Consider the following 11054-nt stretch of genomic DNA (forward strand, 5'->3'; position numbering starts at 1 on the left):
TTCTAAACTCACAAAATACTAGATTAGAAATATTATAAAAAATGATAATGACAATGCTGTGATGATGTGAAAGAAAAACTAAGACAAAATTCAGCTCTACCTTCAGAATACCCTGAAGGGATGTCACACTGTCAAAGGACTGAAAACAGGGATCATCTTTAGTAGTGCCCAAGACCCTCTGGGGAAAACCCCACCAACTAGGATAGCGCCTTCACATTTACGAGCAACATCATGTTAGCTGCTAGACCGCTTCTATGGGGAAAGTGACTAGCACACGGCCTGGCACACAGGCCTTAATAATAATGTTGATTCCTCAGTGTCTTGATGAAAGAAACTACCTACATGACTTTTTAAAAAAAGTTTCGCCATGTATCCCTCAAAACAACAAACAAATATAGAAAGCCTCCAGAAAAGGCGTGAAAAATTCAACCTCTACTTAAAATACCTCCACCATTAAAGGAAACACTGTTTTTCTACTCACAACACTTTTGATACCAAATGTGTGGTGGGTTTTCCACACCAAGCAGTTCTCCAATTCTCTGTGGCCACCAGTTGAGTGTCCTACAATTTACAATTCTTACACTAACTACTCAGAGTTAGTACAGGCCCCACAGTTTAAAGGCTCAGTCCCATGAGACACCAGTTGCTAGGTCCCCAGGGCACTAGAATCTCTGTCTAACTTGAGTATAAATCAGGGGTTCCCGTGACTCTTAAATTCAACTATTTGCAAGAATGGTTCACAGAACTCAGGGAAATACTTTACTTACTATTACCAGTTTATTACAAAGGACATAACTAAAAAACAGATAAATGAAATACATACTGGCAAAATATGGGGGAAGACGGTTCACAGAGCTTCTACTTCCTCCCTGGGTGTACCACCTCCCAGCATCTCCATGTGTTCATCCCTGGAAACTCTCTGAACCCTGCCATTTAGAGTTTTTATGAAGGTTCATTACACAAACATGATTTATTAAATCATTGGCTATTGGTAATTAATTCAATCCCCAGCCTGTCTCCCCTCCCTGGATGTGGGAAGTGGGACTGCAAGTACTAGCCCTATCACATGTTTGGTTCCTCTGACAACCAGTCACACCCTGTTACAATCTAGGAACCTACCAAGGGTCACCTTATTAACATAAACTCTGGTATCTTTGAAAGCGGCATACATAACAGAAGATGAATTTCTCTCACCCTCATCACTTAGGCTCTTACAAGTATTTTCTGAGTTGTGTGCCAGAAACGCAGGATGAAGAACAAATATACACGTCTTTCTTTTCCTTTTTTTTTTTAAGATTTTATTGGGGAATTGGGGAAGGGGAACAAATAAGTTGCTGTCCCTTTGTTCTTCAGTCTAGTTGTGGAGGACACCACTTTACTGGCCCACATTGGTATTGTGATCATTGCGCTCTTCCCGGGTGAGGCAGTCGATTGCCAGCCATTGGACGGCTGCTCACAGTGGCTCACGCCAGGTCTTGCTGGCTGCTGGCCACGCATGGTACCTCACGGCAGCCCACTGCAACCCCACTGCAGCCTACACCATCGCTGGCCACTCACGGCAGCCCAGCTCCAGGTCGAGCTGTTGTTCACCCTCTTTGCTGTAGAGGGCGCAGCGTCACTGGTCCATGTGGGAACCGAACCAGTGGCCCTGCTGCTCAGAGCTCACGCTCCCAAGCCAACTCTTAACCAACTGAGCCACTTGGCCAGCCCCAAATATATACTTCTTAATATATTGTAACAACCCAATCATATAGAACTATTTATTCTCTATTTTACCCTCCATAAGCAATTTATTTTCATCTGATATTTCATTTCTATAATGACAGCTTCTAGAAATTTGGAATTTTCCTAGACAACCCTTTCAAGCTTATTTTATTTCTGGATTTAATATATTTATAAAAACTCAAATTTTTTTCACATGATGCAAGAAGTAGAGATATCTGCAGCAGAGGAGATGCAGAAGTCCCAGGGAGATACTTTCAGAATTCTAATTTGAATTTTTACACCAAATACCAGCAACCACTAGATTGAGATACTGTTTCTTCACAAACCATTAATAGGATGTGTAGTGGCAAGGATGCAGCCTCTGGAGTCAGACAGCCTACACACAAATGCTGTCATTTATTAGCTGCATGCTTCCAGGATGGAACAGACCATTCCTCCCAAGCCTCAAATAAATCCCACCAGAGCAGCAGACAAGACGCTGAGCAGGGGAACATGCCTTTACTGATAAATATGGTCTCAGCACTCTGCCTTGGACCTGGGACTCGATTTTCTGAGAAATTTTCACTTCATTTAAGTAAACGGGGTCAAATATATGGTGATGGAAGGAGAACTGACTCTGGGTAGTGAACAATGTGATATATAGATGATGTATTACAGAAATGTACACTTGAAACCTGTGTAATTTTTCTAACCATTGTCACCCCAACAAATTTTAATCAAAAACAAATAACCAACCAACCAAAAAAAATCATCATAGATTCTCAGACACAGGAAACAATGTGAGACATTTGAAGACTGTATGACAAAGGTATCTGTGTTTAAGCATAATTTCCTGAAATGAAGTTTAAGAGAACATGTACAAGGTCTGACAAGTTCACGAACTCACCCAAGAAAAAGTGCTACATACCTCATTGCTGAATATCACTACAGTTACCTTCGAAGTACTCCCCTTGGGAAACTATGCACCAATGCTAGCACCTAGTCCTCCCTTCAAAGCAACTTTGGAATTCTTTTTCTGGAATGGCCATCAAAGCTGTCATCGTATTACCCTTGATGTCCTGAATGTTATCAAAATGTCTTCCTTTCAATATTCCCTTTATTTTTGGGTAAAGAAAGAAGTCATTTGGGGCCAGGTCAGGTGAGTAGGGAAGGTGTTCCAATATAGTTATTTGTTTACTGGCTAAAACTCCCTCACGGACAGTGCCGTGTGAGCTCATGCATTGATGTGATGCAAGAGCCATGAATTGTTGGCGAAAAGTTCAGGTTGTCTATCTTTTTCACGCAGCTCTTTCAGCACTTCCAAATAGTAAACCTGATTAACTGTTTGTCCAGTTGGTACAAATTCATAATGAATAATCCCTCTGATAACAGAAAAGGAAGCAAGGTTGTTGCAACAAGTTTGCAAACTTTTTTTTTTTAAGATTTGTTTTTTAATTGGGGAATTGGGGGGATGGGAACAGTTCTGGGGAATTGGGGGAAGGGGAACAGACAAGTTGCTGTCCTTTTGTTCTTCAGTCTAGTTGTGGAGGTTGCTTCACTGGCCCAAGTTGGCACCATCATTGCGCTCTTCCCGGGTGAGGCAGATCAGTCGCCGGCTTCTGGACGGCCGCTCACTGCGGCGCTGGTCGCTCACGCTGGCTGCTGGCTACATACGGTAGCCCATGGCAACCCACTGCCACAGGGGCTGCAGCCTACGCCGTCGCCGGCGACTCACGGCAGCCCAGCTCCAGGTTGAGCTGTTGTTCAGCATCTTAGCTGTGGAGGGCAGTGTCACTGGCCCTCATATGTGGGATCCGAACCGGGGCCCTCTGGCTCCCAAGCGAGTTCTTAACCATCGCGCCACTCGGCCGGCCCACAAGTTTGCAAACTTAATTGTCAGACCTCATACAACAGTTAATTCAACATTTCTATACCTAAAGAAGTGATCACCATGATAAGTCCAGCAACCGTCTGACGCTGTACCACACTATCACAGTATTATTGACTATATTCCCTGTACTGTACATTACATCCCCATGACTTATTTGTTTTTTACCTGGAAATTTGGACTACCGATCTATTGCCCTTCACCTTTTCCTCCTGTTTTAATTTTTCAGTTACAGTTCACATTCAATATTATTTTATATTAATTTCAGGTGTATAGCATATGGTTTACACATTTATGTAATTTAAGAAGTTAATCCCCTGATTAGTCTAGTACCCACCTGGCACCATACAGTTATTAGCATATCATTGACTATATTCCCTATGCTTTACTTTACATCTCCATGATTATTTTGTAACTACCAATTTCTACTTCTTAATCCCTTCACCTTTTTCATCTTGGCCCACAACCTCCTTCCCATCTATGACCCTGATAAATCTAGTACCCATCTCACACCATACATAGTTATTACAATATTATTGAATATAATCCTTATGTTATACCCTACATCCCCATGACTACTTTGTAACAACCCATTTGTACTTCTTAATCCCTTCTCCCTTTTCACTCATCACCCCAATGCCTCTCACATCTGGCAACCAGCAAAATGTTCTCTGTATCTATGAGTCTGTTTCTGTTTTGTTACTTTATCTTGTTCTGTAGATTCCACATATAAGCGAAATTGCATTACATCTGTCTTTCATTGTCTGACATACTCCACTCAGCACAACATCCTCCAGGTCCATCCATGCTGCCACAGATGGAAAGAACCCATTCCCTTCCATGGCCGAGCAATATTCCATTGTATGTGTATACTACCTTCTCTTTATCCATTCTTCTATCTATGAACACAAAGGCTGCGTCCACATCTTGGCCACTGTAAACAATGCTGCAATGAACATATGGATACACACGTCCCCTCGAAGTAGCATGAGGGGTCTTCAGATAAATACCAGGAAGTGGGATTACTGGGTCCTTTTTCATTTCTTGTTATAGCCTTTGCTTTAAAGTCTATTCTGGGTTTTTTTTTCATTTCCATTTTCATTAAATAACTTTTTCCATCCATTTACTTTCAGTCTCTGTGTGTCTTTTAATCTGAAGTGAGTCTCTTGTAGGCAGTATATGTAAGGGTTTTGTTTTCTTATCCATTCACGCACCCTATGTTTTTAATTGGAGCATTTAATCCACTTACATTGAAAGCAATTTTTGATAGGTATGTAGTTATTGCCATCTTATTATTCACATTTTTTATGCCCCCACCCCCTTCCATCTTAAATAAGTCCCTCTAACATTCCTTGTAATACTGGTTTGATGTTGATCAACTCCTTAGGCTTTTTCGTATTTGGGAAGCTCTTTATCTGTCTTTCAGTTTTAAATGATAGCTTTGCTGGATAGAGTAGTCTTGGTTGTAGGTCCTTGCTTTTCATCACTCTGAATATTTCATACTAATCCCTTCTGTCCTGCCAAGTTCCTGTTGAGAAATGAGCTGACAGTCTTATGGGAGCTTCTTTGTAGGTAACTAACTGCTTTTCTCTTGCTGCTTTTAAGATCCTTTTTGTCTTTAACCTTTGCCATTTTAATTCTGTGTTTTGATGTGGGCCTGTTTGCGTTCATTTTGGGGGGGGGGGACTCCCTGCACTTTCTGGGCTTGTATGTCTATTTCCTTTGCCAGGTTAGGAAACTTTTCAGTTATTATTTCTTCAAATAGATTCTCAATTCCTTGCTTTCTCTCTCCCTTTCTGGAACCTCTGTGATGTGAATGTTGTTACACTTGATGTTATCCCAGAAGTCTCTTAAACTATCCTCATTTTTTTGGATTCTTTTTTCTTATTACTGTTCCAATTGGGTGTTTTATGCTACCTTGTCTTCCAAATTGCTGATTCAGTCCTCTGATTCATCTAGTCTGCTGGTAATTCTTTCTACTGCATTCTAAATTTCAGTCATAGTATTCTTCACTTCTGACTGGTTCTTTTTATGGTTTCTATATCCTTTTTTTATGTTCGCTATCTCTCTAAGTTCTTTGAACATGCTTATAATCATTTTTTTTCTAACTCTGTACCTAGAAGGTTGCTCACCTGAATTTTGTTTAGCTCTTTTTCTGAAGTTTTCTCCTGTCCTTTCATTTGGGACATATTTGTTTTCTCAGTCTGACTGCCTCTCTGTGTTTGTTTCTATGTATTAGGTAGGGCTGCTATGTCTCCCAGTCTTGTCGGGTAGTAGGGGTCCTATGGGGCCCAGTGACAAAATCTCCCTGGTCACCTGAGTCAGGTGTTCCAAGAGTGTCCTGTATGGGTTGTGTGTGCCCTCCTGTTATAGTTGAGCCTTGATTGCTGTTGGCATGTCAGTGGGTGGTATTGACCCTCACGCTGACTGGCTGTGGGGTCTGGCCACTTCCACGCTTGTGGGTTGCTGTTCAGGGTGCTTACCCTAGGGAGCAGGATTCACCCAAGTGGGCTCTGGTGCCTACTGTGACTGCCCTTTGCATATGCTGCTTGTGGGGCTAACTGGGTGATGCTCTGCTATGGTCTAAAGCCAAACTCCACGTATATTGGTTCTGGGGCCTCTTGGGAAGGACTCAGTGCAGGTCAAGGTTGGCCACTGCCTGTGACCAGCTGGGGACTACCTGGCAGGTGCTACAAAGCAATCCACAGTTGGTTGCTGCTTGTGCTGTACCTGGAGGAGAGGCCATGCTGTAAACCAAGGAGAGTTGCCACAGTACCAGGTCTGAGGTAGCTCCACAAAAAGCCAGGACACTCTGAGGCCTATTGCCACCTACCAGCTCCTGTAAGGTTCAGCTGCTGCTAAATCCTCCTGTGGTACACATGTTGGATGAGGAAGGGTCTCAATGAGTTAGAAGGGTTGAGCAGCAGAGCTCACCAGGCCAATTCGATTCAGATTTGGCCTATGGGGGCAGGCTCAAAATAAGAAAAATGGCACCTGCCTGCTGGCTGCACAGGACATGGGACCCACATAGGGAAAATGAGGACTGTCTCTTTAGTCCTTGCCATGAAGTTACACAGCTGTCTCTCACCATATGTCTCTGATGCCCCCAGAGTCACCATTCCTCCACCAAAGCCCAGGATGTGTGCCTGCGCAGGCCCTTTAAGAGGCTATCTGGGTTTCCTACAGCCTTCCATCCCACCTGGACAGTCAGAATCCCCACTGTTTTCCACAGCCAGAAGTTGTGGGGGCTCCTCTTCCTGGCACTAGTACTATGGGCTGGGGAGCATGATATGGGGGGCTGGGGTCCCTTGCTCCTTCGTGGGGAACCTCTGTGCCCAAGTTATCTCTCCCAATTTTCAACCTCTACACGTGGGTGTGGGACCAACCCATTTCACATCTCTACCCCTCCTACCAGTATCAACATGGCTTCTTCTTTATATCCTTAATTATAAAACTGCTGTCCAGTTAGACTTCAGATGGCTCTCCAGGTTGACTGTTCTATAATTTAGTTGTAATTTTGATGTGTTCATGAGATGAGGCAAGCACAGCGTTTATCTACTCTGCCATCTTGGATCTCCTTCTGAACTCCTAATAGGTTTTAATCTGCAGTTAAGACTAAACCCATGATGTGAAGTATCTGCAAAATGCTGAACAAACTTTAATGGCTACCACATTCTCAAAACAGCATCACCTGTCCCCTTTAAAGCACTGACTGGTCAGTTCTTAAATACAGTCTCGGATGATACGATACGCTTATCAGTAAGTGTGTTTTGTTAATTCAGAAGTCTGACATGGAGATGGACTACACTGTGGTTTAAATAAAAAATAACAAGTACATAGGAAAATTCTATAGTTAAGGAAGGGGAAGCAGGATGGAGTAACATGTATTCCAGCCTAGAAGGAGGATGATAGGTGCAAGTGATGCCAGATATAATGTAAGATTCTAAACATCCAAAATTGATACAGAATCTGTCTTTCCACTGTAACTGAGAAAGAAACTAGGCCATTTTTTACTTCAAATAATTATACAATTAAAACTCACAGACTTCTGAGTACTCTTCTCCCCAAGCTTTCCTGCAGCCAAGTATCACTGATAACAACACAGTCCTCCATAGTATAAATAACATTTATATGGCTCTTTCAAATATTTTATTTCATTAAAACACCACAGTGATCCAGTCCACAGGGTTTTTGGCTCTGAAATCTTGGCAAAGTCACTTAATCTGGCTGGCTTTCTGCTTCCTTGATAAATAAATGGGACTGACAATTTTGATGAATATGCTAATTATTTCCACCTGTTCTAAACATTTTACAAACATAAACTCACTGAACCTTCACTATGAGATACACTATTATTACCTCCTTTTTATAGCAGAGGAAACTGAGGCCCAGAGAGGCTAAGTCACTTGCTGCAGGTCCCAAAGCTAGGACAATAAACTGACCTGCTGTATCCAGGTGAGGCCTAGAATGATGGTACAAATTAAGTATGAATGGTGAAGATGAAAGTCTTCCTATATGGCCTATCAATGAAATAGGTGATCAACAGTCAAAAAGAAAACAGATGTTTAAGAACAAAAAATGTTTTCAAAATCCTTTTAGGATTATTGGCCCAATATTTGGTCTAGTTGCATAAAAACAGTAACACAACACCTGTTCACAAAAAGCAGTGTGTTCCCCTGAAACAAGCATCAAGTACTAAAATGCTTTTTTCTTCTGCCAATTACAAATTCTCTTCCAAGAAAGGACATCTTGACTTGAAATATGTTGTGACATGGCATGAGGTGCTATGACATTAAATTTTATCTGAATAAATTTTAAACGTTTTTCTGAATCAGAGAAAGGAGCTATTGTTTAGTGTTCACATCAAGTATCAGGCAGTGCTCCTTATGTACTGTGGTAACTTTATGCATCTTTGTATCCCACACTACTATGCATTGCATGAAACCTGCTTTTAAGCATTTCTTGGAGATGTGTCAACAATGGTAAAGCATTATAACCAAAAGAATGAAGGTGGCAAAACATGCAAATTCCAACCTGAAATTGTACTATAATAAAACTACCACCTTGTCCTTCTCAAGAATATGCTCTTGGTGTCTACAGCGGATCTTTCACTTTCAAAAGGAAAAAAAAAATCACCACGAAATTTCTGCCTCTCATCCTAAACAGCTGAATCATTCATATTCGACCACTCATAATTCTTCCAAAACTATCAGTGCTTTTTGGGAAGTCCGAATTTAAGACTGTCCCTAGAAGAACATGGAAGAATTATAGGAATTTAAAGGGATTCCCAAAAGATGTTGACTTAAATAGGAGCTGCATTATCCTTAACCAAAGAGGAGGCCGTGGCTATTACATCAATCTCTGTTGAAGGAAAAATACTACGTTGAGAAAACGTATTCGTTCATCCAACGAATATTTATTAAACGTCTACTTGGCGTAAGGCAAATGGGCATATGAACACTGGAACAGGTGCGCTGCGGCCGTCTGCTCCTCCGCGAGGCCCAACGCCCAGCGGGACAACCCCCCTACCCCCACCCCCACCCCGCCCCCATGCACCGGCTCCTCCCGCGCCGCCTCGCTGCCCTGACACAGGTGTCCGGAGCTATGCGGTGAAATGAACAAACGGTCTCACCACTGCGGCGAAAGCCCAAAGCCCACGCACACCCTGGGCTGCAATGGACCTGTGAGACCGTGGGAAACCCCGCACCAACGCGAGGATAGCGCCGTGCCCCGGGGATCAGAGAGGGCAGGGAATCAGGGCGGGGGGCTGGTTGTGGGGGTTGCAGAGGATCTCTGGAGGGTGCTTAGGGAATCCCTGGGGCGTTCTGGGGGGCTTTAGAGATTGCGTGTGGGGAGGCCTGGGGGCCCTAGGGAATCTCTGGGGGAATCTGGGCGGCCCTAAGGGAAGCTTGGAGGGCAGCCAGCCGGTAAAGAGCCTGGGACAGAAACTCCCTCAGGGCACGCGCGGTCTGACGCTCACCCAAACAACCCTCGGAGGAAGGAGTGGGAGGCCTTGACGCGCTTCTCCGCCTCCGCCATCAGCTGTACTGCCTCACGTTCCTTTCCCGCGTTGTCCATGTCGCCGGCCGCGGGCACCACAGCCTCCTCAGCCGGCAGGGGAGCGTCTTCCGCGACTTCGTCCTCCCCTCGCAGGGGCGGGGAGCGCAGGCGCGGCGCGCTAGGCCTCCCGGGATTTGTAGTCCGGGGCCTACCCTGGCGGCCAGGTTGCGCATCGGGTCAACTACAGTTCCCAGCAGGGCTCAGAGTGGGTGGGGATCCGAGCTTGCAGACCACCGGCACCCGTGGTTTCGGTTATGGGGTCCTAAGCCATGGTGAACTTTAATCATTTAAGTATTGGCGTGGGGGGAGGGAGGGGGAGAATGGGAAATGACCCGTGGCTTCCAGTAAAGATCACCTCAACCCTCAGAATCACAGTTGGTTCAGGAATTCCTGCTCAGCAGGACTGACACTTGGCAATGGAATTGATGAGGAAACGGGATAATAGAATGGAATGCTCAACCTACAGGTCAGTTGAGTTCCACAAAAGGGAATATAGTGCAGTGTGGACGAAAAAGGGGCCACATGCTAAACCTGACAAGCTCATAGGAGGCCAGCATGGCAGACCCTACAAACTCAGAGACTGAAATTAACCACATAGGATGGTCTGAACATTAAAAATTACTAATTAAAAGGGGTCATGGTAAGTAGTCACATCCTTGGCCAGTAGCTTCCTTGACAAACAAAGGTCAATCTTTACCTTAAGTGAGCCTGTCTGTTGTAGTTGTGTATCTAAGATAACATACTCTTGGAATGTCAGAGCAATCCTTTTTTTCCAGACCCCTCAAGACACAACCAGAGCACCAGAACACAGGCGGTACACTAGATGACAGAACCCTTCATTGTTCTCTTGTTCCCAGAATACCATCTCTATGTGCTGTAAAATGTTAATTATTAACTGTCCTGTACCCACCAATGTAAAAGAAGTATGTGTCTCTCCCTTTTAATCCAATCCCAGGGATTTCCCCTCTTTGCTTTCTTCCATCCCCTTAATCTACCACCAATGGATTTCATGTAACCCTCCTTACATCTCCTCCTTTGATTCTAATATATAAAATAAGCTAAAAAACTGCCATTCCCTGGAGAATTTTATTAATCCATTGAGATTTTGCTTCCTGGCAATTGTCTTCAGTTTGGCTCAAAAAACTCTAAACTTCTCTACAGGCTTGGATGTTTCTTACATTGACAGCAGCCACAGAAAACAACTTCATTAAATGTGTAATGTCCACCCACCCATGAGCAACAGAAAGAGCCATTTTTATTTCCAGAGCAAGCCATTTAAGAATGTATCACCTGAAACTAACAATAAAAAAAAAAGAATGTGTCATTTCCCCCAATATAAATTCATAGTTATTTGTCAGGCTCCCCATATTGGAACCTTCTGTTGGTCCTCTCTTCCTTGGTT

The 11054-nt window shown here is 43.6% G+C and overlaps 1 protein-coding gene across 4 annotated transcripts in view; it reads right to left on the bottom strand.

Annotated features, from left to right (window-relative positions):
• The window catches only part of NAPB (NSF attachment protein beta), a 44106-nt gene extending 34353 nt beyond the window's left edge, over nucleotides 1-9753 (bottom strand). Inside the window, exon 1 of one of the 4 annotated variants that reach the window (XM_019633908.1) lies at nucleotides 9573-9753. In XM_019633908.1, the coding sequence (XP_019489453.1) occupies nucleotides 9573-9670 (98 nt within the window). In that variant the 5' untranslated portion in view covers nucleotides 9671-9753. The remainder of the gene's footprint in view (nucleotides 1-9572) is intronic. The other 3 variants (XM_019633907.1, XM_019633910.1, XM_019633909.1) reach the window with 3 other exon arrangements.
• Between the last annotated feature and the right edge of the window lie 1301 nt (nucleotides 9754-11054).

Source organism: Hipposideros armiger, unplaced genomic scaffold, assembly GCF_001890085.2.
Source record: "Hipposideros armiger isolate ML-2016 unplaced genomic scaffold, ASM189008v1 scaffold_1435, whole genome shotgun sequence".
Classification (NCBI taxonomy): Eukaryota; Metazoa; Chordata; class Mammalia; order Chiroptera; family Hipposideridae; genus Hipposideros; species Hipposideros armiger.